General features: G+C 62.9%; 1 protein-coding gene and 1 long non-coding RNA gene across 4 annotated transcripts; one reads left to right on the top strand and one right to left on the bottom strand.

Moving 5' to 3' along the window:
* Window positions 1-4,752: 4,752 nt before the first annotated feature.
* Window positions 4,753-20,960, bottom strand: TCF7L1 (transcription factor 7 like 1). 3 transcript variants are annotated; one of them, XM_084499249.1, is made up of 12 exons: window positions 20,706-20,959; window positions 20,561-20,624; window positions 19,678-19,808; window positions 8,095-8,178; window positions 7,808-7,940; window positions 7,479-7,581; window positions 7,189-7,272; window positions 6,612-6,755; window positions 6,358-6,517; window positions 6,041-6,148; window positions 5,795-5,855; window positions 4,753-5,719 (listed from the first exon to the last, which is right to left on the bottom strand). In XM_084499249.1, exons 1-12 carry the CDS (start codon window positions 20,901-20,903, stop codon window positions 5,271-5,273), a joined length of 1,719 nt encoding a protein of 572 aa, XP_084355375.1. In that variant the 5' UTR covers window positions 20,904-20,959; the 3' UTR covers window positions 4,753-5,270. The 3 variants fall into 3 exon arrangements, with proteins under 3 accessions (XP_084355375.1, XP_084355376.1, XP_084355374.1); XM_084499250.1 differs by having other exon boundaries at window positions 20,564-20,624; window positions 20,706-20,958; XM_084499248.1 differs by having other exon boundaries at window positions 4,753-5,855; window positions 20,564-20,624; window positions 20,706-20,960.
* On the top strand, window positions 9,692-11,476 carry LOC311424445. The gene is made up of 3 exons (XR_014686088.1): window positions 9,692-10,807; window positions 11,139-11,221; window positions 11,264-11,476. It is a non-coding gene; the product is annotated as an uncharacterized lncRNA (long non-coding RNA).
* Window positions 20,961-21,529: the final 569 nt, after the last annotated feature.

Raw genomic sequence — 21,529 nt, 5'->3', positions numbered from 1 at the left:
CTCGGCGAGGGGAATTGGGCAGGGGTCGTGGCGTTCTTCGTGAGGCTTTCCCCCAGCTTTCCCTTCCCTCCCCACACCATGACTCTGGTACCGGGCCCCCAGGCGCGAGCTGTGCCCGCAGGGCTCCGCAGTCCAATTTACAGCCACAAATCCCAGCTGCCTTCCCCTCAGCTCGCTCCTTTCCCTTCGGACCAGCGGATTTGCCCAGCAGAGCCCTCAGCCGTCTGACTGCGCTAGGCCGCACGCGCTTCCCGGTGTCCGCTCGGTGTCCCCGGAGCCACCTCAATCCATCAGGCACCCTCCTGTGGTGCTGAGCGCTGCCGAACCTTCGAGGCCCAGCGAGAAGTCTCCAGAAGGAACTGCAAGGACGCCACAAATTCGTTAGCCTCCCCTGTTTAACGCTGAAATACAGAAAAACAGCGCAGCAGCATCCAACACGCGAAGCGAGCGAGTCCTGCGCAGCACTAATGCTTTGGGGAATAATCCCGACTTGGCCTCAGAGCATGATGGATTATGTGGTTGATTTTTCTTTCTTTCTTTCTTTTTCTTTTTTTTTTTTCAGCCCGCTATTCAATTCAATGCATTCCAATAATCCTAACGGCTCGGTTCTGCCCATGCCTGCCTTTCTAAGGAGACAGAAGAACAGTTGGCCCAATGCTTTTGTTGAGATTTAAAACAGACAAGCGAGGCTATTTCGCATGCCCAGCCAATTCGGCTTTCACTCACACCCCTGGAAGTCAAGAGTAACTGAACCGAGGCCAAGTTCCTCTGGATTTACAACAATGCATCTGGGAGCTGAGTTCTGCCCAAATACCGAGCGCGGGGCTGACATCAGCGCAGCGCCGGGTGGCTCGCACCGAGCTCGCTTTCCTCCGACCCTTTTCTTGAATAAAACTCGATGAAAAGGACGGCGAGCGTGCCCGGCCCCGCGCAGCGAGGAAGAGGAGGGCTGAGGGCCGCTATCGCCATCCGCTGCAAAGCAGGAGGAGGAAATTCCCATCGGGTCCCACCCAGCTGCTTCCCAGAGCTGCTTCCCACTTTCCAGGGAAGAGCCAAGAGGCCGAGAGCCGCCAGGACGCGTGGATCCGTCCTGCCCTTGGGCACCGAGCGGTCTCCAGGCCCCGCGACATCGCGGTGCTCCGCGCTGACAAAGCCCTCACCTTGCCACAAGTGTCCGCGCCCCCTCCCCTGAGGGCTGATCCGGTCAGGATAAAGGACCGAAAGGAGAAACAATTAGCAAATGGAAGAATTTAACGATGCTAATTAAAATGTATTAAGTGTAGCCACCGCCTCTGCACCAGCTGCTTTGGCAGGAGCCCGGAGCCCGCGAAGCGCCGGCCTTGCCCCGGTGCGGAGCGGGGAAATGGGACATCTGGTGTGCCCCCCCCGGCCCCTCGCGAGGAGCGGGCTCGAGGAAGCCTTTGCCTCGTTTGCTGCTGCTCGCCGGGTTCGCGGCGGAGCCCCTAATTAGCTCCATCTCTGCAGGAGACCCCTGGGACCTCATTAGGCATTTCAATTAGTGAATAGCCAGAGCTGCGTCGGGAGAGGGGGCTGGGGGCCGTTGGATCAAGATGGCTGCAATTAGGCAAGCGGGCGGAGGTGACAGAAGCAACCCCGCTTCCCAAAATAAAATAAATAAATAAATAAAAAGAAAGCGGGGAAAGCACCAAGCTGGCTCCCAGATGCTCCCCGCGCGCTCACCAGAGCTCTCCAAGAAGTTTGCTGCCGAGCTCTCCACGAGGCGTTCGCCAGCTCCCAGCAGGACGACACAATGGCTGCAGCGAGCCCAGGGAAAAACGTCACCCTGGTGGCGAGGGGACGGGAGGGACGCGCTGCCCTCGTCCAGCGCCCGGTGGCATCTGGAGCCAAAACGGGGACAGCAGCAGGGTCACTGTCACGGGGACGCGGTTATCGGATGCAGTTGGGATGTGTGATAAAAAGCAGCCTGCGAAGGGGTGGATGCCTTGTGTTTTCAGGGTAACAAAGGGAACAAACTCAGGAATCTTTGGCCCCAAGCTTGGGTTCTGTTTTGTTTTTGTCACAAGTTCAGTGAGTGAATTCTCTTAAGGGGGAAATAGCGCGGGAGCGCTGCCCGGCCCCTGTGCCCAGCTGGATCTCGGCTCCCAGCTCGGAGGACGCGTTGGGCATCGGCAGAAATGCAGCCCAAAAGTTGTCCCGAAAAGAGGAGGGGGGCTACAGGCCCCTTTGCCACAGCAGCACAAACTGAAACACGCCGCCCTTCCTGCCACAGCCGAAGCCCAGAATTCCTCTCATTGAAGCGCCTCCAAGAGGACGAAAAACCTTTGGCATTTTTCTGTGCGTTTTGTCTCACGTTTTTCACCCAGCCCCATCGCTGCAAGCGTGACGAACGTGCGGATCCCCCGAGCAGCCCGGTTAAACCAGGAGAGGTTTAACAGGAGAGGTTTAAACAGGAGAGGTTTAAACAGGAGGGGCTGCTTCAGCGTGCTCGTCTGAGCCCGAGCAGAGCGTAACCGGTCTCCTCCTCGTCTCCCCCTCGTCTGCGGGAGGAGCAGAGCCACGAGGGCTCTCCTGGGCCACGGCGGCCACTTGCTCCTCTTCCAGCAGGGCTAATCCCAGCCCAGCCCAGCTCAGGAGCACGGCGAAAGCATCGGAACAGATGTTCCTTTTCTGTATGGGAAAATGCCGAGTAAAACAAAGAAATATTCTCCTGCTGAAGACCAACATCTGTTTGAAGCTGTCTGGCTCCGGTTCAGACTTTAATTCTTGTGACAGGTCTCTTCATGCCTTTAATTTCCCATGAAATCTAATTCAAGAAGTTGTTTGTCTGCAGCCTGCTCCCGGTGTTGGGGAGAGCGAGGCCGCATGCGATCCAGACGTTCCTTGCAGAAAACCAGTTTTTTGGAACGGCCTTTCTAAAAAAAGCCCCGTTTTGCCTCTTTTCAAATTATGGCCCCGCACGTTTTCGGCGACACCCTAATCCCCTCAGTTCTGGAGCTCGCACGGCCGCACGACACGCTATCAGGATGCCATCAATTAAAGCGTCGTGGCCGGTCCTCCGGGGTGCTGCTGCGGAGGCATGGTGCCCGAGCCCATTTCCGAGTTTGTTCTTCGAAAGCGAAGTGTTTAAACAATTTTTCACATGGAATGGAAATGCCTCCCGAGTCCGGGGCTGTCTTGGGTGCGAGGGTGAACGGAGATGCTCCTGGCACCTCCTCGCACTTGGAGGCTTCGGTGGTGGCCACCAGGAGCTGGTGAGCAGGAGCTGGGGTTGCTGCAGGCTCCTCTCACTGCTTGAGGCTCCCGGCGAGCCGGGCCCCCTTAGAGCAGTGATCTGGGGAGCTTCCAGCCAGCTCTGAGCTGGGGCTGGCTGCAGATTTAAGCTGTCGCTGAAGATGATCCTCAGCTGGATGTGAGGAGCTGTGCTCCTGCTCTCAGTGTTCGCAGGACTCATCTGGAGCTGCCACACGGCCACAGGAGGTGACGTTTGCCCCAGACCCATCCCCGGTGTTCGTGCAAGGGCTCCAGAGTGGCCCCGTCCTGTTTTCTGGTCTGCTCCCGTAGCTGAGGGCATCCATCAGCCGCAGCTCTGGTAGTCCTGCCCAGCCGCAATCCGTGCACAGGAACTCACAAATCCAGCTGGCATCTTCTGGGGCCACAGCTGCCAGCACCATCCCAGGGCACGCACCCATCCTGCACATCTGGCAAAGGCGGGCTGTCTTCCTTTTCCTTGAGGACCAGGCACACGAGGACAGTCCCCTTTCCTTTCACCCGCAGGTGGGTGTCCCCTGCTGCTCCAGCTGGCTGCAGACGCTCCCTCTGTGGCATCCCGGATGGCTCAGCACTGGAAAGAAGAGAAATGTCACAACGAGAGGCTACGGCAGTGTTTATTCCACCAAAACCATCAAAAGCCTCCTGGGCAACCTGTGTGGGCAGGGGGCAAGGACCAGGCGGCCCCCAGAGGTCCCCCAAAACCCCAACCATTCGGTGCCGCGGTGGGAAGCACCCACCGAGCTGAGAGCTGGTGTCGTGGAGGACACTGCGGTCCCCAGAACGCAGCTGGTGGAGGTGGAATGGGCCCCGGGAAATGGAAATCGGCCAAAAAAATCAAAGAGGGGAACAAAACCGGACTGTAAGCACCACGAGTCACCTTTGGGCAGACACTGCTCAGAATCAGATCTTCAACAGAAAGCAGAGTCGTGACTTTGAGCAGGAAAACTTTGAGATAGATTTTATTCCCGTTAAAAAGACAATGAGACAGAGTAGCTTGATTAGCTCAGATGCTGAACTGCCCAAGAACTCGAGATGGGTTGAAAATTCATTGGATCAGCCCAGGCTGATTTCGAGCTGCGTCCCATGTTCATCCTGATGGGTTTTCATTCCTGGCTGGGAGGAATCAGGCGCAGGGCACCCCACAGCTCCTGGCCATACAGTACACACGGCCAGCAGCCAGCTCGGCTTCCCAGGCACCCCAAAAACTGATTTAATCTGATTTACCTGGTGCCCCACGTCCTGCTGCCCACATCTCTCCCAAGCTGCATGCTGCCAGCTTGCTCCATCACGGGTTTGCGGCGAACACCCCAAAACCTGCCTGCTGATGTTTTGGGGTGTTGCTTTTGGGCTTGGGGCCACGCTTGGCCCCGTGGCCAGCCCCGCCGGCGCCGTGTCCCGAGCTGGTTCCTGGGGCACGGCGATGCTCGAGCGCCGGCAGGGCGAAGGTGGAGAGGGGCAGGGAGCGAGCGCCTCCCCCACTGACCACGCGCACGCAGCAAGTTGCAGCTGTAGTTTTATTTCCTTTTGTGAAAAACAACAGGGATTCAAGGGGAACCCCCCCGCACGCACACACGGGGGGCTCAGCCCCGGATCCTGCCCACCGCGGCACCACCGCGGCACGGAGCGGGGCAGGAGCTGCGGGACGGGAGGGCTGGGAGCAGCCGGAGGCACCGGGTCAGTGCCCGGCGTTTCGCTTCTGCCCCCGGGACCGAGCGCCGCGTTCGGCGTATTTCCATCGTCGGCACCTTGAGTAGGGTCTTTTTTTAAAAAAAAAATCTTTTTTTTTTCCTTTTTTTTCCTTTTTTTAATAAAAACGGTCTTTAGGTCGACTGCCGACAGCAGCTCTGCGCAGAAAAGCACCTTCCTCCAGAGACTGCTTACAACAAAAAAAAAAGAGTTCAGAAAAGGGTCAAATATTGACCAATAATGGTTTGGCTGCATTTGAATCTTGATTGTGGCTTCTGCAACGTACAGCAGGGAGGGGGCGGATGGGCCGGGCGGGGGGCGAGCCCCCTCCCTTAGTCAGCCGGTTTGGTGACCAGGGAGAGGGGCTGCGTCTGCAGCACGGCCAGGGCAGCCTGCGGGGACGGCGCGAAGGACGGAGGCGAGGAGAGGAGAGCCGTGGAGGGCACCGAGGTGAAGGGGATGGGTCTGGAGAGGAGCGAGGGCGGGCTGCCGAGGCTCGAGGAGGAGGAGGAGGAAGAAGAGGAGGAGGAGGAGGAGGAAGAAGAGGCGGCTTTGCCCGAGAGGAAGGCGAGCTGAGCCCTGGCCTCCGGCTTGGTGGTGAGCGAGAGCGGCTGAGCCTGTTCCGAGTGGGTGGCAGCCGGGGCGGCCGGGGAGGCCAGGGCGGCCGACGGCGTGGCGGGCGAATCCAGCATGCTGCCGTGGGACGAGGCAGGGCTGTCGCAGGGCTTCTCGGCCGGCAGGTACTGCACGCACGGCTTCTTGCTCTTGGAGGCCAGCGCGCCTGCGGGTGACGGAGGAGGCCGTGAGCCACCGGCAGGCCGGGCGCCGCGGCTCTGGCCGCCCGGGGGGTACTCACTCTCCGCCTCGTGGCTTTGCTGCTGGGCCAGCTTTTCTCGCTTCCTCTTCTTTTTCTTGCCCTGAAAAGTATTATAAAGCCCCAGTGTGGCTTTCCGCAGCCGGAGAGGGGGTGCTTCCATGTCTGATGTGGGACGAAACCCCAAGGAGAAACGGGGCTGGCGGTGCCACGGAGCAGCCCCGGGGACTCGGCACCATTGCTGCCACCCCCGGCACCCCCAGCCATGAAGCCGGGGGCCGCACTTACGTAGTTGTCCCGCGCGGACCACGTCGGGTAGAGCTGCGAGTGCAGCTGCCGCTCCTTCCGCGCCAGCTCGTAGTACTTCGCCTGCTCCTCCCGGGACAGCGAGTGCCACTGCGGGGAGGGAGGAAAAAAGCACGGTGTGAACCCCGGGGCCGTGCAGCCAGCCCCGAGGACACGCGGCCACGCTCGCCCCAGCCACCTCGTGGCCACTGGGGTCCCCACCACCTCCCCAGGACCCCTGCCAAGGGCCGGTGGTGCCCCAGGATGAGGCACCGAGGCGTTGAGGGAGGTGGTGTGGCTCAGGGAAGGAGAGGCCGTACCCGTCTGCCCAGGATCTGGTTGATGGCCGCGCTCTCCTTCAGCGTGCACTCGGCCACCACCTTGGCCCTCATCTCCTTCATGTACAACATGAACGCGTTGAGCGGCTTCTTGATGTGGGGCTTCTTCTCCTCCTCCTTCTTCACAGTGACCGGGGATTTCCTGCGGCGAGCGGGGCAGGGGGGTCAGGATCGGGGTGGACGTGACCCCGTCCCCGTCCCCGTCCCCGGGGCCACCCCTTCCCGTCCCCACTCACGAGCTGCCGCTGGGGCTGGCGCTGGGCTGGGCAGGTTCCTGCTTCACGATGGGCGAGACGATGGTGGGGTGCGGGATGCCCGAGGGGTGCAGCCCGTGGGCGGGCGGCGGGACCATGTGCGGGGAGAAGCGGCTGGACATCAGGCTGCAGCGGGGGGAGCGGGAGCCCCGTCAGCTCCCCACGGGTGCCAAAAACCCGGTTCCACCCCAAATCCTCCCGAGAACCTCAGGAGGAGGTTATGGGAACACCACCCCCAACCTGCCTGGGGGCTGCTTTCACGTGAGAGCCCGCCCGTGTTGGCAGCGTGGTATCCCAGCCCGGGGGGACACCACTCTTCACCCACAGGGACCATCCCCAGGTATTTCTGGCCAAGGAGGCCACCGCAGCCTCGGGGCCAGGCTGTACCCACGTGGAGGTCAGCAAGGACCCACAGCCAGTGCTGCTGCGGGCCCGAGTCCCACATCGTCCTCAAGAAGTATCCAAAACCCTGCACCAGCTTGGGGACACCCAAGGGGGGTCCCTTGTCCCTGCTGAGAGCCACCTGGACGTGGAGACCCCCCTGGACACAGGGACCCACCTGGACATGGAGGCGTTCATGGCGAGGGCTGGGTAGGGGTGCCGAAAGCCACCGGGGGGGATGGAGTACACGGGCTGTCCCTGCCTGCAAACACACGAGCTTGAGCAGACAGAAGCAGGAATAAACGTCCTTCCCCCAGCCCCGGGGACCCTCAGCCCGGCCCCAGCCGATCTCGGTCCCAAAAATTCACAATTTGCGACTCCCAGCAGGAAGGAGCCCCCGTTCCCAAGCCCCGAGACTGCAGAGGTTCACGCGGGAAGGAGAGGACGCGGGGCTGAGCCCATCCTTACTGCGGCACGAGCCAGCCCAGTGGGTGCGGGATCTGGCCCACGGCTCCTGGCGACAGCGGGTAATAGGGGGGCAGCTCGGGCGGGTGGGGCGGCCGCGGGATTCCTGCGGTGGCAGCGGGGGGCAAGGGGAAGCAGCGTTAGAACAGGGGCACGGCGGTGCCAGGCACCCCATGACCCTCCCTGCACCCATCTCCCTCCCTACACCCGTCTCTATCCCAGCACCCATCTCCCTGCACCCATCTCCTTCCCAGCACCCACCCCCCTACGCCCACCTCCCTCCCAGCACCCCTCTCCCCCCCCAGCACCCACCCACCCCCCTTTTTCCTCACCCGTCTTTGGGTCGATCTCGGGCGAGAGGTGGCCGGGCGGCGAGCCCGGCGAGAAGTGGTCGTTGCTGTAGGTGATGAGCGGCGTCAGCGGGTGCATGTGGTGGGCGTGCTGCACCACCGGGACCTTGTTGGACTGCGGGGCAGCGAGGGGGAGCATGTGGGAGGGCGAAAACCAAAAAATCCCCCCCCCAAAAAAAAACACCTGCAGGCACCAGACCAGCATCGTGCCCAGCTTTGGAGCGCGGCTCTCCCCGGGGACCCGTGTGGTGGCGCGGGGCCGCTCTTACCAAGTGCGCGGGCGACGGCGAGCGGCTGTCCTTGAGCGTGGCACCGGCCGGCACGTCCAGCAGCGGCCACTTCATCTGCAGGTACTGCAAGAGAGCCGGGGGTCACGCCGCCCCCCAGCCCCAAAACACCCCCCAGCCCTCGGCCGGGGTCACCCCGACCCAGGGGGACACCGCAGGGCGGTGGCGAAGGTGGTGTGGGGGTGCCTGGGGCTGTTTCAGCCCCTGTAAATAGTGCGGAGCCCTGTTATTAATAGTGGAGCCCTGGATCCCTTCCACCCGACCCCAAAAGCGGATTTTGGGGCCAAAGGCGCAGTGCTGCTGGTGTGAGCCGCCACCGCCCCACGGGCGCACCGAGGGCACGGGGGCTGCGTGTGGCTGCATCTGGCGCACCGAGCCGGCACCCAGCCTCGCTCCCTCGCATCCTCCCTTCCTCAAATCCTCACGTCTTCCCTTTCCCTTCCTATCCAGCCCCAAATCACGAGGGAAAAGGCACAGAACTGCCGCAAGGGCTGGCGGGGCAGTGAGCACGGCGGCGCGTTTTGGCTGCCCCCTGCCCGCCCGTAAACCTGGCTGCGGGACGAGCGTTTTGCCCCGCTCCGTTCCCGGCACAGGACCTAAGCGGCCCCCCAAAAGAAAGGTGCATTGTGCTGCGTTTTTCGGCGGCTGGGGGGGGGGGTGAAGGCATTTCCCGGCAGCCGGCTGCAGGGAGGCACGTCCCGCGAGATGCCAGGGCTGGGGAATGCGGCCGGGACGGGCCGCAGCTGCGCGCAGGAATTTCCCCACCGTACAAACCTTCCTGATCCGAAGCAGCTGGAAGGAAAGCCCAGCTCGGAGCCAGGAGCTGCGGGGAGCGTTAACTCTTCCGCCTCTGGATAGATGCATCCCCGCCTGCATCGCCTCCCGCAGCCCCCCAAGGTGCTCCACGTGCCCCCCCAGGCATCGCCTCCTGCCTCGCCCCAGCCTCCAGCATCCCCCCGCATGCCCCAGCCCCTCCTGCATCTCCCCCTGCATCCTGCCTGCCCTTCCCTCCTGCATCGCCCAGCACCTCCAGTACCGCTTCCTGCTCCCCTCCCACATCCCCAGCATCCCCCGCCATCCCAGTAACCCCTATTTCCAGTACCCCCCCATCCTCAGTAGCCCCCATCCCCAGTACCCCACATGCCAGTACCCCCCCTTCCACAGGAAACCTCATCCCTGTACCCCCCCATGCCCAGAACCCCCCATCCCAGTACCTCCCCATCCCCAGTATCCCCCCCATCCATCCCCAGTACCCCCCACATCTCCAGTACCTCCCCATCCCCAGCATCCCCCACCATCCCAGTGCCCCCCCATCTCCACAACCCCCTTCCATCCCCAGTACCCCCCATCCCCAGTACCCCCATCTCCATTCCCCCCCTCCATTCCCAGTACCCCCCCCTATTTCCAGTACCCCCATCCCCAGTACCTCCCCATCTCCAGAGCCCCCCCCTCCATCCCCATTACCTGCCCATCCCCAGTACCCCCCTATTTCCAGTACCCCCCATTCCCTGCATTCCTCCCCTCCATCTCCACCCCCCCCCATCCCCAGCACCCCCCAGCACCCCCCTGTGTGCCCTGGTCCTGCCAGCGCCCTGGCAGCACCGGCACTGCCCGCTGGGATCCCACAGCCACAGTGAAAATCCCGCTGGCACAGCAGGGAGTCACCCAGGGAAGGCTAAAGCAAGAAGGGAAGTACCCAAGGTGTCGATTTACCATTTATCACTGGATTTTGGATGGAACCATTGGGGTTTTGCTGCCAAGCCTCTCCCCAGACCCCAAAAAGACGCAGGAAATACCAGCAGCTGCTGCACAGCCCCAGAAAAGCCCAAAGCGAGGATTTCCCAGGGTCTGACCATTCCCACAACTGCTGGCACAGGGGATCCCCCCAAAACCTGCCCGTGCTTTGCTTCAACACCTGAGGCCGGCGCCGCGTGGTGCCGCGGGGATGCTCCGGGAGCAGCCTTCCCCGGTCCCAAAGCCTCCACGCACTCTCCCTGGGGAGATTTGGGGCTGTGGGATTTTCCCCACCGGGATGCGACAGCGGAGAGCCGGGGCCGCCGGCGCTGGGAGCCGTAACCAGATCCGCTCCTAAAAAGGCCGCCGGCGGAGGCGGCCGGGGCGCCGTGCGCGCGCGGAGCACGCTTGGTATGCGGGCGGCCCCGTGGCCGGCGCGGGCTCGCGCCGTGACCCGCGGTACACCCTGCGCCGCCAGTACAGTAGGAGCCGTTTCCTGAAGCGCTGGCTTTGATGCGCCCTCCAAATCTCGGTGATCAAAGCCGCCGGGCTGCGGCGGGGAAGTCCCGGGGTCTGGCTGCCGTACAACTCCGCGCTGCTTCCAAACAGCCGCGCGCCGCCGTGCCGCGCGCCTCCGAAGCCGCAGCGTCGCGTGGCCGGATTTCAGCTAGGGACGCGGCCCCGCAGCCGTGCCGGGGTGAGGCTCGAGGTGCCCCGAGTGTCCCCAGGGCCGTGCTGGGACAGCGCACGAGGTGCCCTCGTATCCCTGTAGCTGGAAAGGGGCAAGGCACGAGGTGCCCTCGTATCCCCGTGACTACGCCAGAGCAATGCACGAGGTGTCCCGACATCCCCACAGCCATGATAGGGTGACAAACAAGGTGCCCCAACATCCCCAAAACGCGTTGGGGTGACACACGAGGTGCTCCGGTATCCCCAAAACCATACTGGGGTGACACACGAGGTGCCCCAACACCCCCACACCAAGCCAAGTGACACAGGAGGTGCTCCAACATCTCCACAGACTGGGGTGACACAGAAAGCGCCCCAACATCTCCAAGAACATGTTGGGGTGACAAATGAGGTGCCCCAACATCCCCACAACCATGCTGGGATGATATATGAGGTGCTCCAACACCTCCACAACCATGTCGGTGTGACACACGAAGTGCCCCAGCATCCCTACAAACACATTTGGGTGACACACGAAGCGCCCCAACATCCCCATAACCAAGTTGGGGTGACACACAAGGTGCCCCAGTGCCCCCCTAACCATGTTGGGGGTGACATACGAGGTGCCCCAACACCCCCACAACCAAGCCCGGTGACATAGGAGGTGCCCCAGCATCCCCACAATCACATTGGGGTGACATATGAGGTGCCCCGACATCCCTACAAACACATCTGAGAGACACATGAGGTGCTCCAACGTCTCCACAACTATACTGGGGTGACACAGAAAGTGCCCCAACATCCCCACGAACACATTTGGGTGACACACGAGGTGCCCCAATGCCCCCCTAATCACGTTGGGGTGACACACGAAGTGCCCCGACACCCCCATGGCAGTGCCGGGGTGACACACGACACATCCCCACGTCCCCACAACCCGGCGCAGGGTGACGCAGGGGCTGCCCTGAGCACCCTCCCACCCAACCCCTCCAGGGGCACCCAGGGGACACCCAAGGGGTGTCCGGGGCCAAGGCGCGAGGTGCCCCGCCGCCGTGCCGGGGTGACGCAGGAGGTGCCCCGACATCCCCGGGGGTGACGCAGGAGGTGCCCCGCGCATCCCGGGGGCCCCGGCGGGCGCCTTTCGCTCCGCCTCGCCACCCCCTGCCCGCTGCCCCCATCACAAAGGGGGCTTTCTCGTCTATTCTGTAAGCGGAGAAGCCGCTGGGGGACGGCGGCTCGGGAAAGGCCGTATATAAAAGGCTGCTTCTCATTTTGAAGCCGTTTCAGGAGGCCGGGGAGGGGAGAGGAAGGGGGACCCTTTCAAAATATACAAAGAGGGGGGGAGCTGGCGAACGGTTCAGTGGTAATGTGGAAAAATGAAGCCCCCCCCCCAGGCCCCAGCCGCGGACACAGGCTCCCACTGTACCACCACGTGCGGGAGCCGCGCGAGAGCGGCAGATTGGAGCTATTAAAAAAAAAAAAAAAGGAAAAAAAAAAAAAAAAAGGAGGAAAATAGTTGAAAATCGGTCACATTCCAGAGAGATTAGAGCAAGTTCTGGTTCCTCGTTACCCCCCCCCCCCCAATTAAAACCAGGGGGGTTAACCCCTTTCCTGCCGGAGCTGCGGCACCACAATGAGCCCTCCTGTCTGCCTGTCCCCGCCCCGGGGAGGGCGAGCCCCCGCGGCTGGAGCAGGGGCTGGGGGCCCCGGGGGGGCCGTGCCGTGTGGTGGTGGTGGCAGCAGCTCGCCTGCGTGCTCGGGGAGGAGGCACAAACGCTGCGGGATCCCCTAATGCCCAATTAGGGGCTTTAATGAGCGGATTTCCTCTCCTCTTCCGCACACAGGGCTCCTTCCCGGTGAGATGTTTTCCTTGGAAAGGGGGAAGTGGGGAAAAGCCCCGAAGATGGTGCAGTGCATCGTGGTGTCCTGCACCCCGGCGTTGTGTGTCCCACCACTGCACATCCCGCTGGTGCACGTCCTGGCACTGCGCATCCCGGTGTTGTAGCTCCCAGTGCAGCACGGCCGAGGGCTGCAATGCCCTGGTGGTGCAAACCCCGGCGGGGTTACAAATCCCAGCAGTGCTGCGTGTCCTGGTGCTGTGTGCCCCGGTGCTGTGCGTCCTGGTGCTGAGCTTCCTGGCATGGTGCTTCCTAGTGCTGTGCGTCCTGGTGCTGTGCGTCCTGGTGCTCTGTGTGCTGGTGCTGTGCGTCCTGGTGCTGTGCATCCTGATGCTGTGCATCCTGGTGCTGTGCGTCCCGGTGCTGTGTGTCCTGGTGCTGTGCGTCCCAGCATCGCTTCTCCCAGGATTTCCCATCCTCCTGCTGCAGGTCCCGGCGTCCTCTCGGGGTTTCCCATTAACGCATCCTGGTTGCAGCGTGTCCTGGCATCGTGTCCTGACATCCCGCATCCTGATGCACCCCAGGGCTCCTCTCCATGGGGCTCAGCTGCCACCAGCCTCTCGTTTGGGGAGAGAAAAGGTCCGTTTGGGGCCCAAACATCAGCCCTCAGCTGTTTTTTTTTTTTGTTTGTTTTTTTGTGGGGGAAAGCTGTCTGAAGGCTCCAAGGGCAGAAAACCCCACAGTGGGTTTTAACCGTGCATGGAGAGGAGCCTGCAGGAACCACTGGATGCAGGCGATGCCGGTACCCGGCCACCTCGCCCCCATGCCCAAAGCCCCCGGGTGAGCCATAGAAGCACCAGAGGATCCCCTGACACCACCCAGCCACGGGACCCCTGCCCCATCCCGAGGCCTCCCCCCCCCCCTTTTTTCCCAGCACCAAATTCCTTGGCGCTCGCAAAGCTGGCGGGCTCGGCGAGCCGGAGCGCACCCCCGCCGCAGCCCCCAAGCCCTCCTCGCTCCCAGCCTGTTTACACAGCTGCGGGATAACTGACAGCTCGCCCTCCCCCCAAAACGCCTCCGCTCCAGCCCTTTTTCCCCCAAAACGCGTGCCGAAACCTCGCTGCAGGAGAAGGAGAGGGCTGAGCAGCAGGCAGCAAGCCGCTTTGCGCAGGGTGCTGAACAGAGCCCTCCCAAATCTCCCTAGGGGTCTTTGTCGCTTGGGATTTTATCCACGGGATGCTCTGGTCCCACCACATTCCCAGTTCCCAGTGCTGGGCTAAAACCAGGCAAATTTGGCTCCACCAACACACGAGGGATTTTTCCAGGGAAAGGGGTTTTCTGCGCTCAGAGCCACCAGGCCAAGGGCGGCCTCGTCGCCCTTCATTCACTTAACGCCTCTCCCAAGAAGCAAAAAGCTGCAAAAGCCCCAAACCTCCTGAAGCCTGGAGGGTGCTGCCAAGGAGGTTTCAGAGCAGAGCTGTGGGGATGGCGCCTGCAGCCGTTGTGCCTGAAAAACGGGGCAAAAAAGGGACAAAACCATCCCGCTTGAAGGCAACCATGGGATGGGGGAAGCTACAGCAAGTCCCACACGGGGGGAAATCTCATTTAAATGCCCCAAAATCAGCTGGCATCAGCATCCACGCCAGGCTCCCAGCACCCGTGTTCACGCCGTGCAGAGCTAGCACTGCAGCTGCGCTTTGGGGAAAATGCAGAAAACTCAGGGAAAAGGGTCCCAGGGCACGGTAATTCCACATTTTGTTTGTATTTTGAGCATGTCCTGCGTGGGACACGCCAGGCTCTGGTGGTTCTGCAGGTTGTAAAGCTCAGTGCGCTGGGAAACACTGAAAAAATCTTGGTAAACACACTTGGAAGATGCTGGAGCTGCACTGGGATCAGGCATCCTTCGCTCCGGGGCTGTTTCCAGCCTGAGCGATGCCAGAAAGGGAAAAATAAATAATAAAAAAAAAGCCCCACAGCCCCGCACGGCACATCGCCCGTCCCCGCACCCCTGCGCGGGAGCCGCGGCGCTTCACTTTCCTGCAGCCAATTAGGGAGGGAGAGGTCCCAATTACAGCTGGGATTTACAGCCCGGGACACAAGCCGTAAATCATCGCCCCCTCCCCGCCTCGCGCCCAGCCGAAGCGGCTCCTGCAGATGTTGGCTGCGGCTGCGCGGGGCCGAGACCTTTCCCGAGGATGAGCCCACAAAGCAGGGGCTGAGCGGGGGCGAAGGAAAATCCCCCTCACACGGCTCTGCTGCCCGCCTTCGCACCACGGTCCCCGTGCAGCATCCAACCCCGAGCTGGGCCGTCGGTGTTTGCCCCCCCCAGAGGATGCTTTAAACGGGTTTGGGGGCAATTATTGACCTCAGAGCCCGATGTGCAGCCCTTTTCCCAGCACTGCCCCCGGAGAGGGGCTCGGGGTGCCCACAGGGATGTGTCCTGTCCCCTCCTGGCGTTCCCAGGGTGACACGAGGTGGCCAAAGCCACCCCAGGCGGGGGGAGGCTGCTTTTAGGGTGGGAGCAACGCGGTGCGGGGACTTTGTGAGCCCTGCAAAAAGGATGGGCGACTGTTCCTGCGACGGAGCCCAAAAACAACAGCACGAAGTGGGAAATGCAAACCACACCGGGCTGCGCTGACCAGGAAAAGAACCCAGGAGCTGAAAAATAAATTAAAAAATAAAATAAACTAAAATAAAAAGCCTTTGGGAGGCAGCGCTTTGAGCCGACCTTATCTCCAGCCACCGACCCCGTCCGTGCCACCGTGTCGGGGACACCGGGCAGCATCTGCTCGGAGGAAGCGGGACGCAGCCGGCTCCTGGCACGGGCACAGGCGAGCATCCCGCGCGTTCGGGACCCCCGGCCGCCAGCACTTCCCCTCCCCGCCGCCGCCACCACCCTCCCGAAACCTGGTGGTGGCAACAAGTTTTTCCCCGCCGCCCCGGGGCTTTTGTCTGCAGCTTTCAGCTCCCGTCCGTCAGGCTGAATGGCTCCATTCATCCCGCGCTCACGCGGGCCGCGAGCGGTGCAAAGGGCTCTGGCTGTCCCGGTGAAAAAATCCCCCCAGCTCCGGAGCCCCCGGCCCCAGGGAGCGGGGTTTAACCCGGCTCTGAGTTCCCAGGGGGACCAAAAACCCATGCAAGGAGACAGGGACGTGGGCAGCAGCTGCTCGGAGCTGGGTTGTGGCAGTAAGGTGGCCCAGCCTGCCCCAAATCCCCCGCTTTTCGGGGCTAAAACCTCCGGAGACTGCGTCTCTGCGTCCTGCGATGCTGTGGCTGGGCTCGGGGGCTCTGCCCCTGCGGGTGGCACCCATGGGACTCCTGGTTTGGGATTCCCAGCGCTCGGGATTCCCAGCGCTCACGTGCAGCCGGGCTGACATCACTACAAAAACCACCCCAAAACACGCCGCGAAGCCAGCTATCGCCATCACCTCCGCCCCTTCCTCCTCCTCCTCCTCCTCCTCCTCCTCCTCCCCCCCGGGGTGCCTCCTGCTTTCCCAAATCGCGGGGCGGGCAGGGGGCACGCTGCGAGCATCCTCCTCCGGCCGGGATGCGCCGGGCGCTGCTCTCGGGCTCCTCTTTCCCCACTACCGCCCGCGACTTCAAGGAAGAGACGCTAATGAAAAGCAGCTGCTCGGAATACCAGAAAGATGATGAATGCGCGTTAAGTCCCCTTAACAAAACCAGGTCTTATGAGAGTCGCCTGGAGCACTTACTTCATTGCTTTAATTTGTGAATCGTGTTGGAAAAGGGAGGGAGGGGGGCGGAGGGAAAAGCGGGGAGCGGGGGGGGTAGTGGAAACCTCCTGTAGGTCTCATTTAGCCAAAAAAAAAAAAAAACACAGGGTAATTAGCCGAATAGCATAATTAAGGAGCAGACATAAAGGGGCCATTGTGTGCAAAGGCTGAGCGCGAGGAGCACCTCTGCGGCCCACGGGGAAACCGAGGCACGGCGCGGCCCCGGGGTGCCCGGCTGCCAGCGAGCGGCCCCGCGGCTGCACGGGGTGAGACTGGGAAGCCAAAACGTGCCCCAAGCCCTGTCCTTAGCAACTTCCAGGCAGGGCTCCCCAAAACACGCCCCAAACCCTGTCCTTAACATCTTCCAGGCCGGGCTCCCCGTGACGTCCCCACTGCGTTTCGGCGGCGGCACCCACCCGAGCTGCTCTGGCACCATCCAACCAACCAGCGGGGAGAAGAAGGTTCCCAAACCGTGAAAAGGCAAAAAAACACACAAAAAAAAAAAAAAAACACAACACAAAACCAGCAAAATCCAGCACCACCGTGGCGGCTCCGTCCCCGGCGCGCACACAGCCCTCCCGCCCCGGTCGGGAGCCGCCGGCGTTTGGCGCAGCCCTGCCCGTGCCAAGATCTGTATTTTAATCATTTTTCTTGGCAGGCGCGTCCCGCGTGTTTAAGAGGAGATATTTTCTTTTGCAGACAGATATGCCTCTGTACGGCAGCCCGCGCGGGTATCGCGAGCTCATCGCAGGAACGCGGCCCGGGGAAAGAGCCGAAACAAGCCCAGGTTTTTTAGAAACATCTCGTTTATTTTCGGGACTGATGCGCATTAACGCCGAGCGCATGGCGGCAGTGCCCATGGGGGAAGCTGTTTGGGTGCCTCGGCCCAACTTCCACACCCTGCGGGGTGCTCGGGTGGCTTTTAAAGGTTCGCCTTGAACCTCGAATTTCTGGGGCTGGCTGTGGTGTGGCTGCGACCTTTTGGGAAGGTTTCTCCCCCTCGCTGATGCGGACGCTCCCCACGGGAGCCGCAGCGGAGGAAGAGGAGGGTGCACGGGGGCGATTTGGAGGCTCCGGATGCGGCGAGGCCATTTCGCAGCCAGAGGTTGAGCGGTTTCACCCATTTCTGCTCTACAAGATGCTCAAAGAATGGGATGGATCCGGCACAGAGACTTTGTGTTCATGGCCACGCACAAGGCCCGAGCTTTTCCTTTCCATCCCCTCCTTGGGCACCTTCACGGTCCCCATTTGGGGGTGATTACGGTCCCCACGCTCTCTAGGAGCCTCAGGTTTCGCTCTCTTGACGCCTGTATCCCACTGATCCCCCCTTCCCATTGCTCCGGCGCAGCCACAGAGAAAATTGGGCTAAAACACCCCAAAGAGCACCGCCGCCGCCAGACCTGCTGAATTCCTCCACCGGCTTAGAGCAGCCTGGCAACGCTGCGCCAAAAAAACGCCACCCTCAGCCACCGGGCACTTTTGGGAAGCTGCCAGAAAGTGACACTGGAGGGAGCAACGCCCCCCGTGATCCCAGAGCGAATCAACCCGAATAAACCCCGAGAGCAGCCCGGTGCTTCGCTGCCAGCCCTCTTTGTGTGGGGACGGGCGCGTTGTCACCCAGCTTGGGCACGCGATGGCGTTGCCCTGCCGGATTTCTAAATAATTTGGAGCGGAGAGGTGCGGGAGTGTCGGCTCGCCTGCTCACATCTCCAACGTCACCAGGAGGTTTTCCTGCTGCCCGGTCATCCCTGGGCAGTGCCGGTGTCCACGTACAGCGCCCCAGGTCCCCAGCACCCGTCCCCCTTCCCCAAGCATCCCCCGGGTGCAGGGACTGGGTGGATTCACCCCAAACCCTTCTTTGAGTTTTTCCTTTTTAGCTTTTTTGCACGACTCCATGGGCATGGTGGCGGTGGGGACGGCAAGCTGGCCGGGCACCGCGCATCCCTTCACCCTTCGCTGCGACGGGGGAAGGGAGGAAAGAAGGAAAAAGGGCAAAAAGCACCCAGCTGGGGCCGCTCGGTGTCCACCTCCTTGCCGCGGGTGCCGCAGCTTGCCGCGAAGTCTCCGGGGCCGAGGGTGGGCGGTGGATGCATCCGCACGGAGCCGGTGCCCGCGGGCGCAGGGCAACACGGGGACAAAATCCCTGGCAATCTTCATGTTTCTGCTCCCCCCCCGATCCCCTGCACCCACACCGGGGGTTTTGGGGGTCTCCAGGGCTCTGCTGAAGCAGCCTCAGCTGCCATTTTCCACAGATCCCTACCCAAGCCCTGTCCCTTGTAATTGTTCCTTATTCCTCGCTGGCATTTGGGACGGCGGCCAGCGGCGCATCGGCTACAGAAGGGAGCGATACCAATAGTGACAAATTGGGACGCTAACCTTTAGCCGGCGGCCAAGCACGTGGGGGTTTGTGCAACCCCGGCCCCGAGGCCCCCCCTGCCCTCCCCACGCCCCCACGGGATTCGCCCCCAGCCCTCCAAAGCGGCCCCTTGGGGGAAAGCAGAAAAACCAGAATCAAATGGGAAACGCGACGCAACCGGAAAACGGGACCCCGAGCGAGGAGCCCGCCCGGGGATTTCAAACCCCAAAAGTGACCGCAGCGACTTGTGCCACCCTCCGTCCGCATTTCCCATCTGGGAACGCCGCTTCCTCCAGGGCTCGTGCGGCGGGTTGGGATTTCGGGTTGGGATTTCGGGTTGGGATTTCGGGTTGGGATTTCGGGTGCTTGGCGCGTTTCGGGAGCGGCGGCGCCTGGGATGCAGGGGGATGCTGTAGGGGGGCCGGGCCCGCTCTCCCCTAATGCTCGCTCAATTTGCTTAATCAGTTTTCTAAACGCCAAAGCAGGGCCAGACAATGTCAGCCCATTAAGAGCTTTAGGAAGTCGCAGGGAGCCCTTTTCAATGAGAAAGGCGGCGCAGCCCGGGGTCAGGTTTCGGGGCCGAGCATGCCAGCGGGCGTCCCCGCAACGTGCCCCAAAGTCGCCCTAAGGCCCCAAACTCACCCAAAGCCCCCAACACAACCAAACCCCCCAAACTCACCCAAACCCCCAAATCGTAAACCAAAACCCCAAATCTTGACCAAACCCCAAAACTTGACCAAACCCCAAAACTTGGACAAAACTCGAAACTTGGACAAAACTCGAAACTTGGACAAAACTCGAAACATGACCAAACACCCAAAACTCAACCAAACACCCAAAACTTGATCAGACCGCAAAAGTCTCCCAAACCCCAAAACTTGACCAAATCTCAAAACTTGACCAAACACCCAAAACTTGACCAAGCACCCAAAACTCGACCAAACACCCAAAACTCCCCCGAAACTCCCCCAAATGCCCCAAACTTGCCATGAGAGCGGCGGCGCAGCCCTCCTGGAGGGGGCCAAGCACCCCAAAAGGGACCAAACCCCATTTCTTTCTCTTTTTTCGCCCCCACCGAGCCGCCCCGCCGCCTTCCTTCCCGCAAACGAGCCGGGGCACGGAGTCCACGGCCCTTGACCGCAGCGGGGCCAGGGCTCGAGCATCGCGTCCGCGCGGCCCCAAATTGGCCCCCCCGGCACTGGGGGTCATGGGGACGGAGGGGGGGGGCACTTACGGTGCGGGCGCCGCCGGGGGACAGGGCTCCGTTGGAGAGGTAGGGGCTGCCCAGCTCGGGGAGCATCAGGAAGGGGTAGCCGGGGTAGGGGGGGCCCTTAAAAAACCCCCCATCTTGCTGCCGTCTCACCACTGGGGAGAAAAGGAGGGGGGGTCAGGAGGTGGGGGGGGGGGGCTTGGGGTTGGTCCCAGGAGGGTTCAAGGTCAGCTCCCCACAGAAAGGGGGTCTGGGGGGGTCCGTGGAGGGGGTCCCAGTCTTATAGGGGGGTCCCACTCCCATGGGGGGGGTCCCAGTCTTACGGGGGGGGTCCCAGTCTCTGAGGTGGGGGGCAGTCCCATGGAAGGGGCAGTCCCATGGGGGGGTCCCAGTCCCATGGGGGGGTCCCAGACTCCCATGGGGGGGTCCTAGGCTGGTTCTGCCCAGGGGGTCCCGGATGCCTTGGGGGGGGTCCGGGACTGGGTTGGGGGGGGGGGCACCATCCGGAGTGCTTGGGGGGGGGGGTCCGGGGCTGGATCCTGCGGGGGGGGCGGCGCCGCTCGCTCCCGGAAAGGGCTGCGGGGGGGCTGGGGGGGGGGGGGGCGCGCTCCCGGTTCCTCCGGTGGATTTTTTTTTTTTTTTTTTTGGGGGGGGGGGTGTCCGGGGCCGGCCCCTCTGCACGGGACGGCCCCGGGGCTGCTTTTTTTTTTTCCGGGGGGGGCGGGAGGGGGAGGAGGCGGGGACCGGGGGCCGGGCGGGACCGGTTCCTGGACGGAGGAGGGGAGGGGGCGCAACCGGGGGAAGGGGCGGAGGGGGGTGGGGGGGGGGGAGGCACCGGGTAAGAGAGCGGGGAGGGGGGGGGAACAAAGAAGTGGCGAAGCCGCCGGGGATGGGGGGGGGGCACCGCTACCTTCGGCGAGGGCGTCCCGCGGCTTCTGGAAACTTTCCCGGGGCTGGGGGGGCCTCTCCGCCTGCGGGGGAGCGGGGGGGGCGCGGTGAGGGGCGCGGAACGGGCCGGGGTCTCGCGGCCTCCCGCCGGTGCCCGGCCTCACCTCGGCGTCCGAAGCGGCCCCGGAGCCCCCCCCCCGGCTCTCGGTCTCGCTGACCAGCGACGATTTCAGCTCGTCCAGGTCGCCGTGGGCCGAGCCGCGCCCCGCTCCCTTGTCCTGCTCCTCGCCTTCGTCCTGGAAAGCGATCAGCTCGTCGGGGGCCCCCAGGTCGTCCCCCCCCGTCGGTTCCAGCTGCGGCATCGCTGCCCCCCGCTCCCGGTGCTGCCCCCGGTGCCGCTCCCGGTGCCGGTGCCGCTCCCGGTGCCGGTGCCGGTCCCGGTGCCGCCGCCGCCGCCGCCCGGGAGGGTCGGGGAATGCGCGGGGCGGCGGGCGGGGAGGAGCCGGGGGCTGCAAACCGACACCGCGGGGCAGGGCACGGAGCTCGCACCGCCCCGAGCCCCCCCCCCCCCCGGCACAACGCCCCCCACCCACCCGCAGCCCCCCGGCCTCGGGCCGTCCCGGTCCCGTTGGCTCCATCTCGGCTCGGTGCCCCCCGCCCGGTCCCGGCTCTGCCGGTGTAGCCCGGGGGGCTCCGGGGTCGCTGGGACCCCCCCCCCCCGTTCTGTGCAGGGTGCCCCCATCCCTAAACGGGCCCCCCCCCCCCCCCCCGTTCCGGTCTGGGGGTTCTGTCCCCTTTTGGGACCCCCCCCATCCCGTCCAGGGTGCCCCCATCCCATCTGGGGTTTTCTGTCCCCTTTTGGGACCCCCCCATCCCGTCCAGGGTGCCCCAACTCATCTGAGCCCCCCCGTCCCATCCAGCCCCCCCCCCCCATCCCATTTAGGGGACTGCATCCCCTTTTGGGACCCCCATCCCATCCGGGGTTCTC

This window comes from Aythya ferina (genome assembly GCF_964211825.1).
Source record: "Aythya ferina genome assembly, chromosome: 27".
NCBI classification, from domain to species: Eukaryota; Metazoa; Chordata; class Aves; order Anseriformes; family Anatidae; genus Aythya; species Aythya ferina.
Note: the sequence above shows the minus strand (reverse complement) of the source record. Positions and strands in the feature narration are given on the sequence as shown.